The 26,690-nt window shown below is 51.9% G+C and overlaps 1 protein-coding gene across 1 annotated transcript; it reads left to right on the forward strand.

Annotated features, from left to right (window-relative positions):
• The first annotated feature begins 1,307 nt into the window (after positions 1-1,307).
• Positions 1,308-23,368, forward strand: FAF2 (Fas associated factor family member 2). Its single transcript, XM_038771381.1, has 11 exons — positions 1,308-1,402; positions 13,306-13,374; positions 14,553-14,687; positions 15,643-15,719; positions 17,542-17,680; positions 19,915-20,000; positions 20,110-20,201; positions 21,793-21,970; positions 22,143-22,314; positions 22,489-22,632; positions 23,102-23,368. The coding sequence occupies exons 1-11, from the start codon at positions 1,340-1,342 to the stop codon at positions 23,282-23,284; spliced, it is 1,338 nt and encodes a 445-aa protein (XP_038627309.1). The 5' UTR covers positions 1,308-1,339; the 3' UTR covers positions 23,285-23,368.
• The last annotated feature ends 3,322 nt before the right edge of the window (positions 23,369-26,690 follow it).

Raw genomic sequence — 26,690 nt, forward strand, 5'->3', positions numbered from 1 at the left:
GCCCCACACACGCTGTTTTTCCAGAGCAGAGGGCGGTGGCTTCATCCCGGGGGAATTTCCCATTCCCGAGCATCCTCCTGGTTGGTCCCGGGATCACCCGAGGCCCCTATCCGACTTCGACGAACCGCGCTCGGGAAGTGGGGGGGCAGTCACGTGGCTTTTCGGCCGCCCTTCGGGAGTTTCCGGAAGTGCTCGGGAGTTTTCGGAAGCGCTCGGGCCCCGCCGTCCTTGCACCTGCTGGGGGGGAGCAATCACGTGGCCGCTCGGCCAAACTTCGGGAGTTTCCGGAAACGCTCGGGCCCCGCCGTCCTCGCGCCTCCTTGTGGTGGAGGAGGGCATTCACGTGGCCGCCCTTCGGGAGTTTCCGGAGGCGCTCGGGCCCTCCCGTCCTCGCGCCTGCTGGTGGGAGGGGGCAATCACGTGGCCGCTAGGCCGCCCTTCGGGAGTTTCCGGAGGCGCTCGGGCCCCGCCGTCCTCGCTCCTGCCGGTGGCGGGGGGGAGGGGGCAATCACGTGGCCGCTCTTCGGGAATTTTCGGAAGCGTTCGGGCCCCGCCGTCCTCGCACTTGCGGGGGGGGGCAGTCACGTGGCCGCTCGGCCGCCCTTCGGGAATTTCCGGAGACGCTCGGGCCCTCCCGTCCTCGCGCCTGCTGGTGGGGGGGGGGGGGCAATCACGTGGCCGCTCGGCCAAACTTCGGGAGTTTCCGGAGGCGCTCGGGCCCCGCCGTCCTCGCACTTGCAGGGGGGGCAGTCACGTGTCCGCTCGGCCGCCCTTCGGGAGTTTCCGGAGGCGCTCGGGCTCTCCCGTCCTCGCGCCTGCTGGGGGGGGGGGGGGGGCAATCACGTGGCCGCTCGGCCAAACTTCGGGAGTTTCCGGAGGCGCTCGGGCCCCGCCGTCCTCGCATTTGCGGGGGGGGGGAAGTCACGTGGCCGCTCGGCCGCCCTTCGGGAGTTTCCGGAGGCGCTCGGGCCCCGCCGTCCTCGCACTTGCGGTGGGGGGGTCAGTCACGTGTCCGATCGGCCGCCCTTCGGAAGTTTCCGGAGGCGCTCGGGCCCTCCCGCCTCGCGCCTGCTGGTTGGGAGGGGGGAATCACGTGGCCGCTCGGCCAAACTTCGGGAGTTTCCGGAGGCGCTCGGGCCCCGCCGTCCTCGCACCCTCCGAGGCGGAGGGCAGTCACGTGTCCGCTCGGCCGCCCTTCGGGAGTTTCCGGACGCCGTCCTCGCGCCTGCTGGGTGGGGAGGGGTGGGGGGAAATGGCGCGCGCTTTCGACGTGTTGGGCTGAGGTCAGTTCCGGAGGGTGACGGTGCGGACGGGTCAGAGGCGGAGAGGCGGACGAAAAATGGCGGCGCCTGACGAGCGGGACTTAACCCAGGAGCAGACGGAGAAGCTGCTGCAGTTCCAGGTAGTGTGGGCCCGGAGGGGCACCCGCCCGCCAGCCTCCTTCTCCCTCCTCCTCCTCTCCCCGCTGACATTCTTCCTCTTTCCCCCTCGTCTCTAATCGAAGCCATCACACCTGGCCCCCGCCTTTTACCCTTACACCTTCCCCTACCTCCCTTCCCATCCCCGCCTCCCCCTTCAACTTCCGAACACTTTGGGTGATTCTTCCTCCCGTAGCAATAATATTCAAGCGCTCACTATGAGGTAAACGCCCCCTATGAGAAGTGCTCACTATGAAGTAAGCGCTCACTGTGAGGTAAACGCCCACTATGAGGTAAACGCTCCCTATAAGTACTCACTATGAAGTAAGCTCTCAGTATGAGGTAAACGCTCACTATGAGATAAGCGCTCCCTATGAGGTAAACGCTTCCAATGAGATAAGTACTCACTATGAAGTAAGCTCCCATTGTGAGGTAAAGCGCTCACTGTGAGGTAAGCACTGTGAAGTAAGTGCTCACTATGAGGTAAACGCTCCCTAAGAGATAAGTACTCACTATGAAGTAAGCTCTCACTATGAGGTAAAGCGCTCACTGTGAGGTAAATGCTCACTATGAGATAAGCACTCACTCTGAAGTAAGCACTCACTATGAGGTAAATGCTCCCTATGAGATAAGTACTCACTATGAAGTAAGCTCTCAGTATGAGGTAAACGCTCACTATGAGATAAGCACTATGAAGTAAGTGCTCCCTGTGAGGTAAACGCTTCCAATGAGATGAGTACTCACTATGAAGTAAGCTCCCATTGTGAGTTAAAGCGCTCACTGTGAGGTAAAGGCTCACTATGAGATAAGCACTATGAAGTAAGCACTCACTATGAGGTAAACTCTTCCAATGAGATAAGTACTCACTATGAAGTAAGCTCCCATTGTGAGGTAAAGCGCTCACTGTGAGGTAAAGGCTCACTATGAGATAAGCACTATGAAGTTAAGCGATCACTATGAGGTAAACGCTCCCTATGAAATAAGTACTCACTATGAAGTAAGCTCTTACTGTGAGGTAAAGCGCTCCCTATGAGATAAGTATTCACTATAAAGTAAGCTCTCACTGTGAGGTAAATGCTCACTATGAGATAAGCACTCACTGTGATGTAAGCGCTCACTATGAGGTAAATGCTCCCTATGAAATAAGTACTCACTATGAAGTAAGCTCTCACTATGAGGTAAAGCGCTCACTGTGAGGTAAATGCTCACTATGAGATAAGCACTCACTCTGAAGTAAGCGCTCACTATGAGGTAAACGCTCCCTATGAGATAAGTACTCACTATGAAGTAAGTGCTTACTGTGAGGTAAAGCGCTCCCTATGAGATAAGTACCCACTATGAAGTAAGCACTCACTGTGAGGTAAATGCCCACTATGAGGTAAACGCCCACTATGAGGTAAATGCTCCCTATAAGTACTCACTATGAAGTAAGCTCTCAGTATGAGGTAAACGCTCACTATGAGATAAGCACTATGAAGTAAGCGCTCCCTATGAGGTAAACGCTTCCAATGAGATAAGTACTCACTATGAAGTAAGCTCTCATTGTGAGGTAAAGTGCTCACTGTGAGGTAAAGGCTCACTATGAGATAAGCACTCACTGTGATGTAAGCGCTCACTATGAGGTAAACGCTCCCTATGAGATAAGTGCTCACTGTGACGTAAGCGCTCACTATGAGGTAAACGCTCCCTATGAGATAAGTACTCACTATGAAGTAAGTGCTTACTGTGAGGTAAAGCGCTCCCTATAAATACCCACTATGAAGTAAGCGCTCACTGTGAGGTAAACGCCCACTATGAGGTAAACGCTCCCTATAAGTACTCACTATGAAGTAAGCTCTCAGTATGAGGTAAATGCTCACTATGAGATAAGCACTATGAAGTAAGCGCTCACTATGAGTAAACGCTTCCAATGAGATAAGTACTCACTATGAAGTAAGCTCCCATTGTGAGGTAAAGCGCTCACTGTGAGGTAAAGGCTCACTATGAGATAAGCACTATGAAGTAAGCGATCGCTATGAGGTAAACGCTCCCTATGAGATAAGTGCTCACTGTGAGGTAAGCTCTTACTGTGAGGTGAAGCGCTCCCTATGAGATAAGTATTCACTATAAAGTAAGCTCTCACTGTGAGGTAAATGCTCACTATGAGATAAGCACTCACTGTGATGTAAGCGCTCACTATGAGGTAAACGCTCCCTATGAGATAAGTACTCACTATGAAGTAAGCTCTCACTATGAGGTAAAGTGCTCACTGTGAAGTAAAGCGCTCACCCTGAGATAAGCACTCACTCTGAAGTAAGCGCTCACTATGAGGTAAACGCTCCCTATGAGATAAGTACTCCCTATGAAGTAAGCTCTTACTGTGAGGTAAATCGCTCCCTATGAGATAAGTACTCACTATGAAGTAAGGTCTCACTGTGAGGTAAACGCTCACTATGAGGTAAGCACTCACTATGAGGTAAATGCTCCCTATGAGATAAGTACTCACTGTGAAGCTCTCACTGTGAGGTAAACGCTCACTATGAGATAAGCACTCACTATGAAGTAGGCGCTCACTATGAGGTAAACGCTCCCTATAAGTACTCACTATGAAGTAAGCTCTCACTGTGAGGTAAGGCACTCACTGTGAGGTAAACACCCACTATGAGGTAAGCTTTCACTGTGAGGTAAACGCTCACTATGAGATAAGCACTCACTATGAAGTAGGTGCTCACTATGAGGTAAACGCTCCCTGTAAGTACTCACTATGAAGTTAGCTCTCACTGTGAGGTAAAGCACTCACTGTGAGGTAAACGCTCACTCTGAAATAAGCAGTCACTCTGAAGTAAGCGCTCACTATGAGGTAAACGCTCCCTATGAGATAAGTACTTACTCTGAAGTAAGCTCTCACTGTGAGGTAAAGCGCTCACTGTGATGTAAATGCTCACTATGAAATAACCACTCACTCTGAAGTAAGCGCTCACTATGAGGTAAATGCTCCCTATGAGATAAGTACTCACTATGAAGTAAGCTCTTACTGTGAGGTAAAGCGCTCCCTGTGAGATAAGCACTCACTCTGAAGTAAGCGCTCACTATGAGGTTAAATGCTCCCTATGGGATAAGTACTCACTATGAAGTAAGCTCTTACTGTGAGGTAAAGCGCTCCCAATGAGATAAGTACACACTCTGAAGTAAGCTCTCACTGTGAGGTAAAGTGCTACCTATGAGATAAGCACTCACTATGAAGTAAGCACTCACTATGAGGTAAACGCTCCCTATGAGATAAGTACTCACTATGAGGTAAACGCTCCCTATGAGATAAGTACTCACTATGAGGTAAACGCTCCCTATGAGATAAGTACTCACTATGAAGTAAGCTCTCACTGTGAGGTAAAGCGTTCATTGTGAGGTAAACGCTCACTGTGAGATAAGCACTTACTCTGAAGTAAGCGCTCACTATGAGGTAAACGCTCCCTATAAGTACTCACTATGAAGTAAGCTCTCACTGTGAGGTAAAGCGCTCACTATGAGATAAGCACTCACTATGAAGTAAGCGCTCACTGTGAGGTAAACGCTCACTGTGAAGTAAGCACTCACTTTGAGGTAGGCGCTCACTATGAGAAGCAGCGTGGCTCAGTGGAAAGAGCCCGAGCTTTGGAATCAGAGGTCATGGGTTCAAATCCCGACCCCACCAACTGTCAGCTGTGTGACTTTGGGCAAGTCACTTCACTTCTCTGGGCCTCAGTGACCTCATCTGTAAAATGGGGATTAAGACTGCGAGCCACCTGTGGGACAAACTGATCACCTTGTAACCTCCCCAGCACTTAGAACAGTGCTTAAGCACTTAATAAATGCCATCATCATTAGTATTAATATTATGAGGTAAAGCGCTCACTATGAGATAAGCGCTCACTGTGAAGTAAAGCGCTCACTATGGGTAAGCATTCACTATGAGGTAAAGAGCTCACTCTGAGATAAGCGTTCACTATGAGATAAGCATTCACTGTTAGGTAAGCGTTCACTATGAGGTAGAGCGCTCACTATGTGATAAGCACTCACTGTTAGGTAAGCGTTCACTATGAGATAAGCACTCACTATGAGGTAAGAGCTGTGAGGTAATTGTTCACTATGAGGTAAAGTGCTCACTGTGAGGTAAGCGCTCACTTTGAGGTAAAGCATTCACTATGAGGTAAAGTGTTCATTCAATCATTCAGTCGTATTTATTGAGCGCTTACTGTGTGCAGAGCACTGTACTAAGTGCTTAGGAAGTACAAGTTGGCAAAATATAGAGATGGTCCCTACCCAACAGTGGGCTCACAGTCTAGAAGGGGGGAGACAGAACAAAACAAAACATATTAACAAAATAAAATAAATAGAATAAACATGTACAAATTAAATAGAGTAATAGGAGGGGGTTCATTGTGAGCGCTCAGTTTTGAGGTAAAGCGCTCACTATGAGGTAAGCGTTCACTGTGAAGTAAAGCGCTCACTGTGAGGTGAAGCTCTCACTATGTGGTAATTTTGTTAGTATGTTTGGTTTTGTTCTCTGTCTCCCACTTTTAGACTGTGAGCCCGCTGTTGGGTAGGGACTGTCTCTATATGTTGCCAATTTGTACTTCCCAAGCGCTTAGTACAGTGCTCTGCACATAGTAAGTGCTCAATAAATACGATTGATGATGATGATGATGGTAATAGGTAGATACAGGTGCAATCATTTGACACAGACCCTGCTCCTCCTGGGTCTCACTGTCTGAGGGAAAGGGGGAACAGGTATCTTGCCCCCAGCTTAGAGGCGAGGAAATGGAGGCAGGGAGATATCAAGCGACTTGCCCAAGGTCTCACACAGTATCAAGTGGCAGAGCCAGGATTGGAACCCAGGTCCTCTAACTCCTAGGCCCTTGCTATGTCCACGAGGCCCCCCCTCCCTCTCACTGCTTTCTCTACATTGTACCTCTCTGCTCCGTCTCTCTGGTTCCTGGAAAATTCACCGCGGGGTCCCCTGAAGTGTAATACATGGAGAAACACTTATTGCAAGTCAACTAAAATAAATCAGTGAGAAGGGAAAGCGTGGTGCCCCAGGAGGAGCTGATGATTTTGGAGCGAGTGCTTAGATTCAGTCCCTTGCGGTGTATACCAGTTTATCGCTGGCAGAATTGGGACCTTCTGGGAGGAGGAAGAGGTGATCCAGGTTCGCAAGACACAACGTAAACCCTTTTGTTTCCCCCCCCAACAAAAAATTAAAAATCCATTTCCATTCTGATAATAAAAATGCAAACAGGAAATCCGTCTCTGAAAATCCCTCTCGTTTTGTATTAAAGACCCATGTGGTCTCATTAGGCAGATTTTCCTATAGCTGGGGTTTTGAAATTGGTCACTTATTGAATTTGGGGACGAGTTAAAAAAAAAAGTAGGTCAGTGGCTGAAAACTTACTTGCACCAACTGCAAAGTCTGTTTTTATGGCCAGGTGGAGGTGGAGTGACTTTCCACATCTTTATGGGCAGAAAATTCTGAAATTAAACATGGCTCAGCCTTGTGATTTGGCACACTGGCAGAAAATGAAAGCATAAAGATGTAATGTTCAGGAAAAAATAAGCCCTTTACCCGCCTCTTCGTAGGTGGGAACAATTGGTAATTGACAATGACCACCAGACCTAAAGATTAGTCTTAGGGAACCTCAACTAACCTGCTCATGACACGTTTGACTCTCATCTTAGTGGTGATTAGAGATGGAACTACTTCCTTGAGGATTGTTTTTCCCAAAAATTTACCGAGTCTGTTATCTTTGAATCCTTAATATCCTGAGACACCCCCGAGACCTCAGGGATTTGAAAACTTCTTCTTTCACAGAGATTTCAGTTTTCCTTTGAGGATTTGTAGTATTAAGGGAAGTAAGGTAGAGGGTTGGACAGAGTTGGTGGAAGCATTTTGATTCGATGAGGGGGAAGCAGTGCTTCTAGTATGAATTATTTTGGTTGGAAGGTGTCAGAAGTGCAGTGTTACTGATTACACTTCACCAGAGTGGTTTGCATTACTGATCTCTCCTCGCCGGAGTCTTGCCTTCTGCAGACAGAGCGCGAGATTAGAAACTCACAGGGGTGATGACAGAGCAGAAACCTCCCTTGCCAGAAACCGCTATGCCTGATGCATCAGGCCATCAATGATAGTAACTTCAGAGGAAAGGAAAAATTTTGAAAGATCTGACTTAGAGAGTAGGAAACCACCCTTGAAAGATATTATGAATGGTTGGTGGTTACCATGAGCTTCACTGCATAGGCATTGTCTCAGATTCCAAAGTATGAAAGTCTTGTGACTTCTGGTTCAGCAAATCCCATTTGGACAAATCTTGTTTTCAGTCGATCAGGTTTGTTGAGCACTTATGGTGTGCAGAGCAGTGTACTAAGCATTTGGTAGAGTATAGAAGGACAGAGTTGGTAGACACATTCTCTGCCCTTTAGGAGCTTACAGTCTAAAGAGAGAGACAGGCATAAAGTATGGATGTGAACTTAAGTGTTGTGGGGCTGCTCTTTGTAGGCAGGGAATATGTCTATTATTGTTACACTGTCTTCTCCCAAGCTCTTGGTACAGTGCTCTGCACATAGTGAGCTCTCAATAAATACGATTGAGTGATTGAAGTTGGGGTGAATAAGGGGTACAAATCCAAATAATTTGTACGCGGAAGGGAGGGGGAGTAGGGGAAATGAGGGCTTAGTTGAGGAAGGCCTCTTGGAAGAGATGTGGATTTAATAAAGCTTCATTTTGACCGCCTTTCCGTTCTTTGTTTAGTTGCCATTTGTTGGACAGTGAGGAGGGAGGGATCGGGGGGCAGAAGCAATTTTGTTCCTTATGGTTTTCTGCGGGATTCCCAAAAGGAGGGGTCCTTCCAGAATAGTTATCTTCCCGTAGCTGTATCTCTCCTACTGGGTTTTCCTATTGAGTCTTGAGACTACCCTGGGAGAGTTTGGAATTCCTCCATGGAGACGAATGGGGAAAATTGCCATAACATCGATACATGGGCCACGGCAGTCACCCCGATGTACGTTCACAGGCAAAGAAATAATTTTCCAGACAGGTGGGATAAAGACTTTTACACAGAGAAATCTTCAGTAGAGATGTCCTTAGCCCCAGAGCACACAAACCCAGAATTTTGCCGTCATTTGGAAGTGGGAAGCTGGGCTCAAGCGCTTAGTACAGTGCTCTGCACATAGTAAGTGCTCAATAAATGTGATTGATTGATTGATTGGGCCCGGTCTCAGCCTTTTCGGATTGCTGCCCTGTTAACACTCATAGCCACAGGTGGCCTGGATGAAAATTAAAGTTAAATTAGAGCCATTTTCATGCTTTCCTCCAACTCTGGTTATTTGGGAAAGAGGCAAATATGCTAAACTTTTCACTGGATGAAAATGAATGAAAAAAGTTAATATTTAATCAGATCACACTAGTCCTGTTGTGTGACAGGTGGGACTTTTGATTATTTCCCCATTTTTCATCCCCAGATGCTTTCAACTTTATCTCTGTTTTTTGGTTTTGCTGACACCGTCCAGAGTGAAACAGGGAATGGTAGCATTTACTTTAATGATTTCACGGGAGCTATTGAAGCACTGGGCCAAAGGCATGTAAACAAGAAGGAAATCGATAAGGAACTGAAGTGGTTTTTTTTTTTTGGACATCCCCAATCATGCATTTAAAGCTAAAGATTCTCTTAAAAATTATATTTGTGGAGACTATTTCGAGGGGGAAACTTTTTTTCCATGCTGAATGTTTTTATTTTTCTCCTAGTGCTAGTATAAACCGAGGTGCTTTCAATGGATTTTAAAATGGAGAGTGGCTTTTTAAAGCATGTTAGTCTTTGAAAAATAGGTGAATTGATCGGTTTGTCTACTCCACTTTGCTCTGTGCTCCGTTGTACCATAACACATGTCTCCAGGCATGTTTCTTTGTTGGGTTTTTTTAATGATGTGCTAAGTGCTTAATATGTTCCAGGCTCTGTACTAAGCACTCGGGTAGATACGGGCTAATCAGGTTGGATACAGTCCCTGTCCCACGTGGGGCTCACAGTCGTAATCCCCGTTTTATATTGTAATCCCCGTTTTACAGCTGATGCCCCGAGAAGTGATGTGGCTTGCTCAAGGGCACACAGCGGGCAAGCAGCAGGACCAGAGTTAGAACCCAGGTCCTTTGACTCCTATGCCCGTGCTCTAGCCACTAGGCCACATTGCTTCTGTTTTGTCTAGAAAGCGATTAGGGAACCAGGAAAGCATTCCTCCGGTATATTTGGGCTCAGCGTGGGATGTGTTACTGAAGAGACTCCTTGTGCACATGCAAGTTTTCCTTAATGTGAGATTTTGCAAGTGTTGTGGGTGGTTGTAACTGGATGTTGTGTACCAGTGCCACAGTACCATAGAATTTAATGGCAACTTTGCCATTCAGGCTGCTGGGCATTGTTATATGACGTCAGCCAGGGTTAGCTGGAGAATGAGGGGTGGGGGCGTCTAAATTTACATCGCAGGCATTGAGCATGTGTACTGGAGCCTACTAGCAGCCCCCTCACATTTCTGCTCACAGACGTGAGCGCGAGAGAATAGAATTTGCCCTCCCAGCATTTTCCGCAGTCGTATCGGAAAGAATGTTCCCTCTAAAGCCTCTTTCGAAGGTTCGCTGCAGTTCTCGTGAGCCGGGAAGAGTTGGAAAACACGCGAGCACCTAGCAACGTTTGAAGCATTCAGTTGTTCGTTGGAGATTTTTCAGCATGCCCTTCTTCGGTGTCGCCATTCGAACAGCTTGCTCATTAGGGTGAGGGTATGTGAATACACTCAGTCCCACCAGAACACGCGTTTGCACGCCGCAGCGGCCGATTAGGGGAGCGTTCTTCTGACCGTGCGAGCCTGCGTGGTGTCACAAGAAATGGTCACCGGCGGGGTCTGCCCCGGCGAGATCTACAGTGAGAGTTTTCATCGATGCAAGCTACAGCCAGAATGCAACCCCCACGTTCTTGGAAAACCAGGGGAACATCTGGGAGTCCGAGGACCTGGGTTCTAATCCCCGCTCTGCCACTTGCCTGCTGGGGGACCTCGGACAAGTTACTTCTCTGGGTCTCAGTTTCCTCATCTGTATAAAGGGGATTCAGTAACTGTTTCCCCTCTGACTGAGATTGGGAGCCCCTTGTGGGAAAAGGATTGGGTCTGACCTGATCATCTTGTCTGTACCCCAGCGGTTAGTGTAGTGCTTGGCACATTGGAAGTGCCAGATAACATGCCACAATTACTATTATTGTTGCTGCTTTCATTACTTTCTTCAACGTCAACAAACACATCGGATGCAAACAAGCATACAAAGAGATAAGCCAGAGATAGAGAATGCACTCTCTAATAGCGCTTCAGCCGAAGGTATAAATGTATTCAATTTTTTGGTATGTATATTAATGACTGTATCCCTCTCTAGACTGTAAGCTTGTTGTGGGCAGGGAATGCTTTTACCAACTCCACTTACTCTCCCAAGCGCTTAATCCAGTGCTCTGTGCACAGCGCTCAATAAATACTATTGATTGATTGATTGAGGGCAAGCCAGAGAAACAAGCAGGTAGTTCCAGAAGAGAAATCCCAACTTGTTGAGAGCTAAGGGTGATCTGATTTTCGAACTCTCCCTAGCGAGGTGATCCTCATCATTAACATTTTGGCCTGTCGGGTCCCTATTCATCCTCAGCTCACCTGGCATCGGCAAGGCCAGCATTTTCAAACTTGCTGGTTCCACACTCTGCCTTGAGGATTTTGTTTTTCCCCAGGTGGAACAATTCCTCCGCTTAGAGCCTACAGATTACAATTTCTCCATAGAAAGTTAGAACAGTGCTTGGCACATAGAAGGCGCTTAATAAATACCATTAAAAAAAAACAACCACCAAAAAACACTGCCCCTTGTAATGTGTTCAAAAGCCCCATCCCCCGAAAACGGCTAAAGGAAATTTCGGGCCAAGTATGCGCCTTGCATTTGGAAAAGCAGCGTGGCCTAATGGAAATCAGAGACTGGGGAGTCAGAGGACTTGGGTTCTAATCCCGGCCGTTCCACATACTTGCTGTGTGACCACAGGCAAGTTACTTCTCTGTATCACAGATCCCTCATCTGCAAAATGGAGATTGAATCCCTGGGCTCCCTCCTGTTTAGACTCTGGATCCCATGTGGGACTCTATGAGCTTCTATTTACCCCAACGCTTAGTACAGTACTTGGCAAATAGTAAGTATTTAACAGGTACCACCATTGTTATTTTGAAGGGAGAGAGAAGCGGAGTGAGGGTCATGATTATCAGAGGGAACCACATCTCCCAGGCCCCATCCTGGAGCTTAGGGTGAAAACAAATCTCAGCTTCTTCCATCAAGCGTGACATTGAGCCTCGACGTAAAGACCGACGTTCACGGACAGTTTCCTTTAAATCGGGCATCGGAGAGCTGGTGTCAGCCCCTGTAGGCTCAGGCCAAAGCAGCGTGGCCTGGTGGCTACAGCTTGGGCCTAGGAGTCAGAAGGGCCTAGGTTCTAATCCACTCGTCTGCTGTCTGACCCTGGGCAAGTCCCTTCACTTCTCTGGGCCTCAGTTCCCTCATCTGTAAGATGGGGATTAAGACTGTGAGCCCTATGCGGGACAGAGACTGCGTCCAACCTGATAACCTTGTATCTACCCCAGTGCTTAGCACGGTGCTTGACACACAGTAAGTGCTTAACAAATACCATAAAAAAGAAAAAAAGAGTCATTCTCCAGGACTACAACGAGACGATGTGCATGGGGAGGAATTCGGTGCAGCCAAGACCCTTTTGTCTGCCGAACCAACTCCCTCGGGGGACTCCACCCCAAATGCTAACCCGCTGCCACCACGGCCACAGGGCAGGATGCCCGTCGCCAGAAGCAAAATCACGTGGCTTGGCAAAGCCAAGAGAGCAAAGGTCCTCTGGTTCTGGCCCAAGATCAGAATCCGAGCAGAAAGAAGAACATGGAAAAGGCGAGGAATCCCACCTGCTCGTCTACTTGGTTTATGGGCAGGGAATGTATCCGTTCTATAGTACTCTCCCAAGTGCTTAGTACAGTGTTCTGCACACAGGAAATGCTCAATAAATATGATCAGTTGATTGGTCACGGTTTCCTGATTGGTCAGTCAGCCAGTCAATGGTATTTATTGAGTGCTTACTCTATGCAGAGCACTGTATTAAGCACTTGGGAGGAGACAGTACAACAGCATGAGCAGACATGTTCCCTGCCCGTAGCGCACTTCCAGTCTACGGGGAAATAATAATTCAAGCAAAATGTAGCCACTTGTGCTTCCTTGGTCACCCTGTCCCACTGGCTGGGAAAGGTGTTTTCCTTTCTAATTACTTAGGCCGCAAGCTCCACATGGGGCAGGGGCTGTGCCCAACCTGATTAACCGGTATCTACCCCAGCGCTTAGAGCAGTGCCTGGCATATAGTAAGCGCTTAACCAGCACCCTAATTATTAAATGTGTCCCGATCAACGCAACAAAGACAGTGGCTGTGCAATTCACAGATGACATTTTGCTCCCTGATGCTTGTGTACACTGTATTTTTACTTGTTGGACTTGTTTAGAATTGGGGCCTTAATGAAACAGCCAGGATCTGCATTCAGAAATATCTGGAGCTCACTGTGGGCAGGGGAACTGCTATATTGTACTCTCCCAAATGCTTAGTATAGCGCTGTGCACACAGTAAGTGCCCAATAAATATGACTGATTGATTAATTTATCATTTTTGTTTTGAATATGTCAGTTTTTAAAAACGGACGCCCCTTTCCTTCTTAGAGTTTCAAGGGTTACACTCTCTCAAGCCAGGCCGATAGGGACCAGGACTAGCCCTCAAGCCTAATGCTGTATTTTTGTCCCCGTAGTAACATGCCTCTCCTCACCCCTCCCTTCCAGGATTTGACTGGCATAGAATCCATGGACCAGTGTCGACAGACCTTGGAACAGCATAACTGGAATATAGAGGTACCACCAACTGGAATCCCTTTCAGGCTCACTTCTTTCCTTCCTGGCCCAGTGAAGAGTGGGAAACCTGTAGAAAATTAGCGAGCCCTCCATCTTGTTAAAGGTTCGGCCTCTTCTGGCTCCTCAGAGCCTCAGCCTTCAAGGACACCATCACCCTGATGTGTCCCAAACAGTATAGGGTCGGTGGAATTGTTAAGCAATCCATCGCAAGTATCCCGGGCTTCCTGTTGGCATTTGTTTGTTTAGGATTCCAAGGCATCGTCTCATTTTGACATATAGTTTGCTTATGTTGCTGTCAGGAACATTCGTGCATGCACACACACCCCTTTGATAGGGGTGGGATGGTCTCTAATTTATATCAGATGTCCCCTATCCGTCTTTCTTTCATTCATTCAGCCACCAGTACTTGAGTGGCCCCTGGGAGGAAAATACACTGTGGAAAGCCAATGTGGGGTGAACAGGAGATGAGCCCTACAAAGAACTTGTAACAGCAGGGAAAACAGGACAACCAGAAGTGGTAGCACAACACACATAGCCCCGAAATCATCAGTGTGGTATCCAGGGAGGTCTGTTTCTGGGCTGAAAGATGAAGTTGAAGAGTTCCTGGAATTACTGGAGGCTGGTGGAGTTCGGGGAGAGGGGGGTCCGGAAAGGAAGACGGACCCGGATGGAAAAGGGAGGGAGGGGCTAAGGGGCAGTTAGGGTGGCTTGGCTGAGTGAGAGTCAGGGTGGCGGGGCCAAGGGTGGACAGGTGGGAGCCCCCGATGGCTTCTGAGCCCACGGGAGGTATCAGAGGTCAACTTAGGGGACCGGTTCCAAGGCCAGGTCAGTGGACGGTTATCCAGATCGCCCCAGCTGGGATAGTTTGGGGAAATCTTGCCGAAGTAGAATTGGCAAGGTTTGGCGGTGAAGAGGATGGGAGTTTCAGAGGAGGGGGCTGACCGGACTAGTTGCGAGGTAGGGGGCGAGAGACGGGTAAATTGGGAAAGACGTTCACGGGTCTCGGGGTGTATTTGCTTGGCAACAGCCAAGTTCAGGGGCCAGAGTGGGGTGCAGTCTCCTAAAGCCCCCTGGGCCCGAGGACCCCTGAAATCCTAAGCTGTCCCTCCTGTTGGCTGGGCTGGGCAGGGTGACTTCTAACTCGGCCTCCCTCGTGTTTTCGCCTTTCCACCTCACAGGCAGCTGTACAGGACAGGTTGAATGAACAAGAGGGGGTACCGAGGGTCTTCACCCAGCCCCCCTCCCGGCCCCTGCAGGTGAACACAGCAGACCACAGGATCTACAGCTACGTCGTTTCCCGACCGCAACCCAGGGCAAGTAGTTTTCCCCCCTTCTCCCGGAACAGGCTGGTGTTGGCCTAGAGGCATTTGACGTCTGTCGGGCGACAGAGGAAGGAAGACCAAAGGGTCCCCAGATTCTTTCCCCCAACCCCATGATAACATTCATTAAGCGAGAGCAGTGTTTCAGTCATGATCTGCCTTTTATGTAGGGGGAGTTTCCCCCTCCCGACTCTTCCTGCGTTTCTGCACACGTTCCCCAGGCGATTTGGTCGCCACAAAAGCGTCCCCTTTGACTGTCGGAAACATGGGACCGGTGTTGGCAACCGTTCTCAGACTCCCCGCTAAGTCGAGGGGAGAATGAAGCTCCTGTTAGAGTGCAGACTTCCCCAAGGGCAGAGACCTTTGTCGGACCATCCCGAGTGCTCAGTACGGTGCCCTGCAGAGCTCCTCGAGGGCAGGGATACTGTCTCCTCACTCTGTTGGACTCTCCCAAGCTGTCAGTACAATGCTCACCTACTATTGATTGAGCGAGCAGAAAAGGGTGGGACAGTTTGGGGGTTAGCCAAAGTTCAGGATCCAGAACCCCCACTTTTGGGGAACGGAGGGGGCTGCCTTTAGGGTGGCCTAGTGGATAGAGCCCGGATTTGGGAGGCAGGAGGACTTGGGTTCGAATCCCAGCTCCTCCACTTGTCTGCCGTATGACCGTGGGCAAGCCACCTCGCTTCTATGCCTCAGTTCCCTCATCTGTAAAATGGGGACTGTGAGCGGGACATGGAGTGGGCCCAACCTGATTAGCTTGTATCTACCCCAGCACTTGGCAAATACCATAGAAAAAGTCAATTCCTTCCCCAAATCATACCTCTCGACTTCCACCCCCGACCCTTACTGTCGTCTTCCCATATTTTTTATTAAAATGACTCAATCTAAATAATTAATTTGGGGAGATGGGAATGTGTCACCTGTCTGACTGTGTCTTTTCCCATTTCAGGGCCTGCTAGGATGGGGTTATTACTTGATAATGCTTCCATTCCGCTTTACGTACTACACGTTACTCGATATCTTTAGGTAAGTGTATCTCAGGTTTCTGTATCCGGGGCCCCCAAATGGCATCTGGCAAAAAAACCCAGGCCCGGGGCTTGGCCGACCGAGTCGGCGAGCCGTTTGGGGGCCGGCCGGTACAGTCCTTGCCCAAGGTGAGAGGTTTGGGCCCATTTAGCCGTTAGAGTCCCACGCAGGACGTACAAAGAGCCGACGACGTTTTCAGGCAGTCTCCCAGGCGGGTTCCAGAAACCAGCCCACAGGCACCATCCGCCGATCATTTCCTCTGTCTCCCAAGTCCCTCTCTCCCTCCTTCGCGTCTGTCCTCGCCACATCGAATCTTCAGCCTCCCTCAACCTCCCCACATCCGTCTTGTTCGTCTCCCTGCCCAACCCCGCTCCCGTCTCCGCCACCGTCACCAAATCGCCCTCCCTTTCACCGGCTGTTCCGCCACCACCTCTGCCCCGAACGGTCCGAGGCATTGACTGGCCGTCAGCTGCGTTTGCAGAATGTGGCCCCGCAGCACGTATGCTTGTATCTTTAAATGATCTGTTATAAATGACTTATTTATTCATACGAATGTGTGTCTCCCCTTCTAGGCTGTATGTTCGTTGCGGGCAGGGAGCATGTCTGCTAATTCTCTTGTATTGTGCCCACCCAAATGCTTAGTACAGTGCTCTGCACCTAGTCAGCGCCTGAATAAGTGCCATCGGTTGATTGCAGCTGATGGGGAAGCCCGGCCCCTGTGTGGTCTTTGCAGGGAGCGGGGAGGGACAATGGGCGGCCCAGCTGCCGCCCCGAGCCCCCAGAGCACGTTTGCTGTGTCTGATAGTGGTGGGCGGGCAGGGCAGGGTGTCTGTGGCGAGACAAGGGGTGCGGTCACCCAGGGGCTCGCCGGAACTTGTCCCAGCCAGCGAGCGTGTAAAGAGTAATGCCCCTGCATGGTCTTTGCACAATCCTCAGGGCCGTGGCTATTTTCCTGCAACCGGGGCCGGGGTGTGGGCGAGGGCGTGGGTGGGCAGGATGGCCTACACCCAGCGCCACCTGGCCTGGGCAGTTTCCACCAGGGAGTCCCTGGAGACACCCAGGCCCAGGGAGGCGACCTGAGACTACATTGCCTCAGCCCAGCACCCTTGTCTCCTTCAAGGGCTGGGGGTCAGAGGAGCCCCCGGGGACGCTTTGCCCACTTCACCCAGCCCGATCTATATATATATATTCCCCCCTTCGCCGGTGATCTGGGACATCCTGTTCCCATTCGAAATGTTTTCAGACCGACCCCTAAACCTCCGGCCGAGCCCTCGAGGGTCTCGACTTACGTCGCCCAGTGCCTCACTGCCGGGCTCGAAACGCGGCCCGCCTGGCTCCGAAACCAGAAGCCCTCGGAACTTATCAGTTGACACCCATTAATCCCCTATCAAACAGCACGAACCAGTTACCGTGGGGATCGGCAGGGTAGTAATGGTATTTGTTCAGCCCCTAAAGGCAGCGGGTAAGCATACCCCAAGGCAGGATTAGACCCAGGCTAGGTGGGCACCTGATATCTGGTGACTTGAGAAGGGGTGACCTCCCTCCCCAGTCTTCTGAGGCTTCCGAACCCCAGTACCCCAAGGAATTTGTAATCAGCCCTCCCTCACACGGTTGGCTTTTAACTGTTCTCCGTCCGCCTGATGAAAAAACGTGTGCGCTTGAAGACGATCTGGACCAATTGCGACTTTTGAACGAGGGCCTCAGCGACCCTCCGTGACCTCCTCCCTCCCCGCAAGCTGGCCGCCGGAGGCCCGCGCCTGACCGCGTCCGGGCCGGGGGAAGCGGGCGCTGACGCGGCCCCTCTCGTTCGCTCCCCACCCAGGTTTGCTCTCCGCTTCCTCCGCCCCGACCCCCGCAGCCGGGTCACCGACCCCGTCGGGGACATCGTGTCGTTCGTGCACACGTTCGAAGAGAAGTACGGGCGGTCACACCCCGTCTTCTACCAGGGGACCTACAGCCAGGTCAGTGCCGCGGCCCCGGGGGGACTTCGGAGCAGTTAGTCCTCTAACTGTTGGGTAGGGACTGTCTCTATATGTTGCCAATTTGGGAACATATAATTAGTTAGTCCTCCCCGGGACTGTGAACGGCCCCCTAAGCGCTTTATTTAATTTGTTTTATTTTGTTAGTATGTTTGGTTTTGTTCTCTGTCTCCCCCTTTTAGACTCTGAGCCCACTGTTGGGTAGGGACTGTCTCTATATGTTGCCAATTTGGGAACATATAATTAGTCCTCCCCGGGACTGTGAATGGCCCCCTAAGCGCTTGTCCTCACAGCAAAGAGACTGCGCTGTTTGGTAAGCGCTTACTATGGCGAAAGCACTGTGTTAAGCGCTGGAGTGGAGACGAGCTGATCCTGTCAGACCCAGCCCCGATCCCATACAGTCTGGGAGGCAGGGAGAGCAGGAATTCCGCCACTCCCCCCCCCCAACAGCCCCCCGTTTTACAGTTGGGGAAACCGAGGCCCGGCGAGGGACTTGTCCAAGGTCACTCAGTGGGCAAGTGGTGGGGTCAGGATTAGAACCCAGGTCCCCTCACTCCCGGGCCTGTGTTCTTGCCACTCCGCTAAGGGAGTATCAGTAGTATTTAATAAGCACCTAGTGAAATAGTAGTAATAATTGGGCCATTTGTTAGGCACGTACTATAGGCCAAGTGCTGGGATAGATGCAAGACATTCAGAAGCAGTGTGGCCCAGTGGGTGGAACACGAGCCTGGAGATCAGAAGGACTTGGGTCCTAATTCCGACTCCACCGCTTGTCTGTGGTGAGACCTTGGGCAAGTCACTTCGTTTCTCTGGGCCCCGGTTCCCTCATCTGTAAAACGGGGATTAAGACTGTGGGCCTCATGGGGAAAAGGGACTGTGTCCAGCCTGATTATCTTAATACGGGTGTTTGATACAGTGCCTGGCTTAACAAATACCATTTAAAGAAAAAAAAAAGATTAATAATAATGATGGCATTTACTAAGCTCTTACTATGTGTAAAGCGCTGGGGTATTTTGTTTTATTTTGTTTTATTTTGTTTATTTTATTTATTTTGTTTTATTTTGTTAGTATGTTTGGTTTTGTTCTCTGTCTCCCCCTTTTAGACTCTGAGCCCACTGTTGGGTAGGGACTGTCTCTATATGTTGCCAATTTGTACTTCCCAAGCGCTTAGTACAGTGCTCTGCACATTGTAAGCGCTCAATAAATACAGTTGATGATGATGATGATGATGATGGGGAGGTTACAAGGTGATGAGGTTGTCCCACGGGGGGCTCACAGTCCCAATCCCCATTTTACAGATGAGGGAACTGAGGCCCGGAGAAGTGAAGTGACTTGCCCAAAGTCACACAGCTGACAGCTGGCGGAGCTGGGATTTGAACCCATGACCTGACTCCAAAGCCCGTGCTCTTTCCATTGAGCCACACCGCTTCTCGATTACATACTAGACCCCATCCCACATGTGGCTCCCCGTCAAGTAGGAGGGAGAACGGGTACCTTATCCCCATTTTACAGGTGAGGAAGCCGAGGCACGGTAAGTAGTTAAGAGTTTTACCCAAGTAGATGGCTGTAGGAACCCTAGTGGAAAGAGCACGGGCCTAGGAGACGGAGGAAATGGGTTCTAATCTTGGCTCTGCCACATGTCTACTGTGTGATCTGTATATATGTATATATGTTTGTACATATTTATTACTCTGTTTAACTTGTACATATCTATTCTATTTATTTTATTTTGTTAGTATGTTTGGTTTTGTTCTCTGTCTCCCCCTTTTAGACTGTGAGCCCACTGCTGGGTAGGGACTGTCTCTATATGTTACCAACTTGGACTTCCCAAGCGCTTAGTACAGTGCTCTGCACACAGTAAGCGCTCAATAAATACGATCGATGATGATGATCTTGGGCACGTCATTTCGCTCTGGGGCCTCAGGGACCTCAACCATAAAATGGGGATCAAGATTGTGAGCCCCATGTGGGACAGGGACCGTGTCCCATCCGATTACCTTGTATCTACCCCGGTGCTCAGCACAAAATAAGTGCTTAATAAATACCATTATCATTATTGCTTTTGTTATTATTATAAAGAGCGCTCCTCACAGGCTGGGGCTGTGTGCCCAGCCAGCCACGTTCTCACCCCCGGTTCCACTGAGCCCTGAAGGCCCGGCCTCGGGGCGGACCCCCGGGATTAGCCACTCACGCTGCCTGTGGCCCCTTTCACCCAGGCCCTGAATGACGCCAAGCGGGAGCTGCGCTTCCTGTTGGTGTATCTGCACGGGGACGACCACCAGGACTCGGACCACTTCTGCCGGTGAGTGGCCGGGACGGACCCGCGGTAGGCCTTGGGGCGGGGGGGGTGCCGGAGGCGGCCGGCACCGGGGGTTTGGGGGGGCTCACGTGTGCGTCCTCCCTCCCCACAGCCACACGCTCTGCGCCCCTGACGTGGTGGCCCTCATCAACACGAGGATGCTGTTCTGGGCCTGCTCCACGAACAAACCAGAGGGCTACCGGGGTAAGTGGCCCTGCCGCTGTCTCGGCCGGAGCTCCCCGCCGGCCCGGGGGTAGGGGTGCGTCGGGTCCTGTCGATCGGGGGGCCCTCTGAGGGCGTGCCGCTGACCGCTTGGGGAGTCGGGGTGCCGGGGCCCGGAATTGAGCCAGACTAAGGAAAGAATCCCCTCTGAAAAAAGGCCGCCCGTCGCCGCCTTCTCCCCCATCCCCACCCCCGTTCCTCCGGAGGAGACAGTCATCGGGGTCCCATCCGCTTGATTTTTTTAGGTGCTCCACTCCACCCCCACCACCCCAGAGCACTGTGGGCCTGGGCCCTGAACGACACGCGTTGGGGAGGGAGATCAGCATCTGGGGGCTCGGGTCGGCGCCTTTGAGAGCTCCCTGCTCATGCTACCGGTCGGGGTTAGGGCGCGCCTTTTGCGGGCAGAGTCCTGGACCGAGCCCTTGGGAGAGGATGACAGAATTAGTAGACTGCCATCAGGGAGCTTACATTCTGGTCAGGGAGACAGTCACTGGAATCAATCGGTCGTATTTACTGAGCGCTTACTATATGCAGAGCATTGTATTAAGCACATGAGAGCGTACAGTGTGACAGAATTAGCATCATCATCAATCGTATTTATTGAGCGCTTACTATGTGCGGAGCACTGTACGAAGCGCTTGGGAAGTACAAATTGGCAACATCTAGAGACAGTCCCTACCCAACAGCGGGCTCACAGTCTAAAAGGGGGAGACAGAGAACAAAACCAAACATACTAACAAAATAAAATAAATAGAATAGATATGTACAAATAAAATAAATAAATAAATAAATCGAGTAATAAATATGTACAAACATATATACATATATACAGGTGCTGTGGGGAAGGGAAGGAGGTAAGATGGAGTTAGGAAGGAGGTAGGATGGAGTTAAGAAGGAGTTAGTAGGATGGAGGTTAGTAGGTTAGTAGGATGGAGTTAAGAAGGAGGTAAGATTAGCAGTCACGCTCCCTGCCCATAACGAGCTCTACACTACAAAGGAAGGGGGAAAAGGGGGTCTGGAAACCAGACGGAGCTTTAGTAATCCGATGTGTCCGGTATGTTCATCAGGGCTCTGGGAAGTTGTCGGTATTTAGGCGGCACAAAAGCGTCAAAGCGGCAGTTGGCGGGAGGATTAGAAAGGAATCGGCAAAGGGCTCCCGTAGGAGATGAGGTTTCAGAAAGCGATCGGCCCCTTGGGCATCCACTAGACCGGAAGCTGCTTGTGGGCAGGGAACGTGTCTTACCCACTCCGGTGTACTGTCCTCTCCCGAGTGCTCAGTACAGTGCCCTGCAGGTAGCAAGCGCTCAAATCCGGTCAACGTTTTGACCGACCGATCGTGCGGCCGTTTCTTAAGCTCAGAGCGGTGTCACCGGGCCGTGATGGGCGATGGATATTGCGGTCCGATAAACAGACCCGGGTCCACCCGGGACCCGGCGTCCGCTTGGGGAGCGTTTGAACGTGGGCTCCCCGGGGGGGCGACGGTGGGGGAGGGGGGCGGGGGTGCCCCCTCCCCGACCTCGTTCGGCTTCAGAGAGCGCGTTTCCCGTCTCCAACCGTTTGGTCTGTCTCTCAGTGTCCCAGGCCTTGCGAGAGAACACGTACCCATTTCTGGCCATGATTATGTTGAAGGATCGGAGGATGACCGTCGTGGGAAGGCTCGAAGGCCTCATCCAGCCCGACGACCTGGTCAACCAGCTGACCATCATCATGGAGGCCAATCAGACACACCTCGTGTCTGAGCGCCTGGAGAGGTACCGGCCACGGTGGGGGAGGCGGGCCGGGCCCCGAGGACCTCTCCTCTCCCCCCCATCCGCCCGTCCTCCTCCGCTTGCCCGGCGCAGGCGGCGGCCGGACTCACTGGGCGCTGGTGGGGGCCGGGGGTCAGCCCCGTGGCCCCCTCCCAACGCTGCCTGGCCCACGCAGGGAAGAGAGGAACCAGACCCAAGTGCTGAGGCAGCAGCAGGATGAGGCCTACCTGGCCTCCCTCCGGGCCGACCAGGAGAAGGAGCGGAAGAAGCGGGAAGAGCGGGAGCAGAGGCGGCGGGAGGAGGAGGAGGTCCAGCAGCAGAAGCTGGCGGAGGAGAGACGGCGGCGGGTAAGAGGGCCCGCCGACCACATCCCGCCCCGCGGTCTCCCCGTCCCCGGCCGGGGCTGGGGAGCCGTTGGTTTCCTGCGGGGCGGAGGGGACCCGGGGGGGTTGGCGGCCCCGTCGGCTCTGCCTCCCCGGACCCCAACGCCTGACCCGCCTCCCCCTCACGTGGTTCCCCAGAACCTGCAGGAGGAGAAAGAGCGCAAGTCCGAGCACCTGCCCCCTGAGCCGTCCCCGGACGACCCCGAGAGCGTGAAGATCATTTTTAAGCTGCCTAACGATTCCCGGGTGGAGCGAAGATTCCACTTCTCACAGTCGCTCACGGTGAGCTCCGGCTGGGAGGGCAGGAGAGTGGGGGCCGAGGTGGCGGCTCGGGCTCCGTCCTCTGAGGAACCCCGGTCGTCGTCCGCCCCTTCCAGTGCCGGGTGATAGAGATGACCAGTTCAACAGAGAGCCGATGGTTCTGGATCTCTTCCCCATTTTTCCCTGACTCGGAGGGGGCAAGTTACTTAGCCTGACTCTGTTTCCCCTTAAACCGGCCCTCCACAGTTGGACAGCGAGGGTGAATCTTAAAATTTCCAACAGCCCCTCGAATTGGCGGAGACAGAGGGCACGTACGGGCCCCGTGATCCTTCAGTCAACAGATCCTATTTACTGGGCACTTCCTAGGTGCAGAGCACTGTACTAAGCAAACGCGACAGAATTAGCAGTCCCATTCCCTGCCCAGAACGAGCTTACAGTCTGGAGATAGTGCTCAACGGTGATCGTGTGTGTCCATCCTTCCCCGCTCCAGGTAATCCACGACTTCCTGTTCTCCTTGAAGGAGAGTCCCGAGAAGTTTCAGATCGAGGCCAATTTCCCCCGCCGCGTGCTGCCCTGCCTCCCGTCCGAGGAGCAGCCCAACCCTCCCACCCTGCAGGAGGCCGGACTCAGCCACACCGAAGTCCTGTTCGTTCAGGACCTCACAGACGACTGACGCCGCCGTCCCCTGACCCCCTCCCCCCCGCCTTCTCCCTCTCCTCCACCCCCAAACAGAACGAAGAAACGGAGAACGAAGAAGAGAGAGAAAATTCATATTATTATTATAATACAATATTTTTTTTAAAAAGACTGCTGCCACCCTCCGAAGGGATCAGAACCCAGACTGCCCACAAGAGCCCCAGAGAGGGACCCCACTTCCTCCCCGCCCCTTCCACTCGGACCAGCCCGGGCCCTTGCAAGTGTCTGTTCGGCCTCGCTTTTTCCGGAAAAAATAACTCTAAAGCCCCCGGCGCCCGCCTTCCCACCCTGCGTCTCTCCTCTGCCACCCCGGGATGGGCGGTTGGAGACGGGGAAGGGGGCGGGCAGAGAGAAACCGCCCCTCCAGCTCCTCCCCAGAGACAAGTATTCTCCTTTTTCTGTTGCTTTGTAATGACCAAAGGAACGGGGCCGGCATGGGTGTTTTTTCTTTTCCTCATTTTATTTGATAAAAAGCCAATTCCGACGCCCGCGAGCTCTCTGTTCCCGAGACCGGCTCGGTCCCCAGTGAGCTGAAGCAGGGCTCCCCTCCCGAGGTGGGGGTCGTTACCGGTTGCCTTCCTCTCATCCTCCCCCCTTTCCCCCGGCCTGCCCAACTGAGGATGACTGGATTGGGGTCCAGGCCCTGACTGTCGGAGATGGGGGTGGGGATGTGTCCTCCCTCCCTTCTCCCCAGCCCCGCTGCGTTCGGTGAGCAGAACATTGCCTCGTTTGTGGGCCTGAGAGCTGCCAGGCCTCTCTTGGGAGGCCAGGAGGGAGTGCTGACCCAGAGTCTGACTGACCAGGGGCACCCTTGGGTGGGTTTCTGGCCAAGGTGCCCCCCCCCACCGTGGGCTGGGGTTGCAGTGGTCAGGCCCCCGGGAACTAGGGGGCTGAACTTTGAGTCTGCCGAGCGGATGGGTCGCGGGGTTCCGGCTCCACCTGACCTTGGCCGGAGAGAACGGGCAGCGGTGAGTCACGGGCCCGAGGGTGGGGTTTAGACCGAGAGCCTCCCAGCTGACCCCCGAGCCTCTAAAGGCCCGGTTTCTCAGGGCCAGTCACCCCTCTCCGAGCCGTGGGTGGGGTTCCTGGGGGCTCTGACATCCCCTCCCCACCTTTGTTTGGCTCCATTCCCCCCCCCACGGCCTGACCCTGCGTCAGTCCCGATAGCACTGCGACGCCAACGTTATCTTGGTTCCTTCTGTTGATAAAGGGTAGAGGGCATCACTAGCAGGGTCTCGCCTGAGGAAGAGGTGCCTTTGAAGGTCTAAGCTCTTTTCGGGTTCTCAAAAACGATAAAGTTCCCCTTCCTTTTTTGAACGCAACCCTACGGCATCTTGGGGCCGTTGGCCTTCTAGTCATTGAGGAAGAGCAGGGGTGGGTAACATGGGGCTGCCACCTTGCTTTGGGTTAGGAAGACAGGTGGAGGGGGCCAAACAATCCTGCTTTCTCCGGGATCCACCCTTAACCCCTTCCCCTGCCAACTGTTGCCATCTTGGCGTGGCTTTCCCCGCACCACGGAAGCAAACTACGATCCACCTCCTCTCCACACCAGTGTGATCTGTCCTTGCCCCGAGAGGGCAGGGCAGGGGAACCCCACAGCTCACCTGAGGAAGGAATCATCGGCTCTCACCGGCCAACCCACTTCCCGTCTGGACCGCGTGGGAACCCACGGAGAGGGCCGCCTCCTCCAGCCAGGCGTGCCCTTCCGGACGTCTGCAGGTACCCAATCCCCCTCCCACGTGACTCCCGCCAAGGAAGCGTCCTCTCTGTGCCCATCTCTGCTCCGGAGTTGGAACGGCAGGGAACCGAGAGAACAAGATGACACCTACCCTTTTTTTTAAAATGACAGAAACAAACCAACTGGCGTTACGCTAAAAAAGAACGGCCGTTGTCAACCGAGCGGTCGGGTGAAATTTTATCCAGGGACGCCGGCGGTAGAGCCAACCTCCCCCCTTAGGACCTCGAGCGAGGGACTCCGCTTCAGAGCCAGGCTTCCGAGGCGGCGGGCGGGGAGGGGGCTCTCTCAATTCCCAGGCTTTATCCCTCCCTGTCCTGCACCTGAAGAGTTATGCGGCGGTGGACCGAGTCAATCAAGTGTACTTTCAGATTTTTTTCCATAAAGATTACATTGTATTGTAGCTTAACATTAAATGTTTTATAACAAAAGTTCCAGCACCCACAGTGAGGCCTTTCTGTTGGGGGAGTCTGACGGGCCTGGGGGGGAGGCAGTGGTTGAGGGGGGCAGAGGAAAAACCTCTAGACCGTAAGCTCCTTGTGGGCACGGAATGCGTCTATCAACTCTTATACTCTGCTAAGCGCTTAGTACAACGTCCTGTACCCAGCAAGCGATCAAAAAAATCCCCCTGGTTGAGAGGAAGGAGGGGGAATGGGGCCAGGTTTTAATGGAGGAAAAGGGGAAAGCTGCTGAATATTTCGCCCGTTCCAGCTTGACCCCATTTAAATACCGACCGTAATTTTTGTTCCAATGCAGGGGTCAATCAGTAGTATGTACTGAGCACCTACTGTGGGCAGAGCACTACACTAAGTGCTCAGGAGAGTCCAAGAGAGTAGGCACAATCTCTGCCCTTGGGAAGATTTCAGTTAATCAGTAGTGCTTTTTGAATCCAAGCTTTGTCCAGAGCACTGTGCTAAGTGCTTAGGAGAGTACAATAAGAGTATATACAATCCTTGGACTAAACCTATTTTATTGCCTTTTTTTTCCAGTCTCTGACTACTTCTGTGCCTTTCCTCTGCTAGAGTGGAAGCTCTCTGTGGGCAGGGAACGTATCTCGAGCCTCTGCCAGATAATAATAATAATGATGGCCTTTATTAAGCGCTTCCTATGTGCAAAGCACCGTTCTTCCCCAGCATTTAGCTAGCGTGGTGAGAAGTGGCACGGCCTAATGGAAAGAGCACTGTGAGTCAGAGGATCTGGGTTCTAATCCCAGCTCTGCCCCTTCCCTGCTCACTTTACTCTTCTGGAGATTCAAAGCTGTTCTGTTCTCCATCCCACTTAAAACTGTGAGCCCCGAGTGGGTTGGGGGCTGTGTCTAACCTAATAATAACGGGGATGGTATGTTAAGCACATACTGTATTCATTCATTCATTCAATCGTATTTATTGAGCGCTTACTGTGTGCAGAGCACTGTACTAAGCGCTTGGGAAGTCCAAGTCGGCCACATATAGAGACGGTCCCTACCCAACAGTGGGCTCACAGTCTAAAAGGGGGAGACAGACAGCAAAACAAAACATATTAACAAAATAGAATAAATATGTACAAATAAAATAAATAGTGTAATAGATCCATACAAACATATATACATATATACAGGTGCTGTGGGGAGGGGAAGGAGGCAAGGCGTGGTGGGGGGGATGGAGAGCGG

The sequence above is a fragment of the Tachyglossus aculeatus genome, chromosome X2, assembly GCF_015852505.1.
Source record: "Tachyglossus aculeatus isolate mTacAcu1 chromosome X2, mTacAcu1.pri, whole genome shotgun sequence".
Taxonomy (NCBI): Eukaryota; Metazoa; Chordata; class Mammalia; order Monotremata; family Tachyglossidae; genus Tachyglossus; species Tachyglossus aculeatus.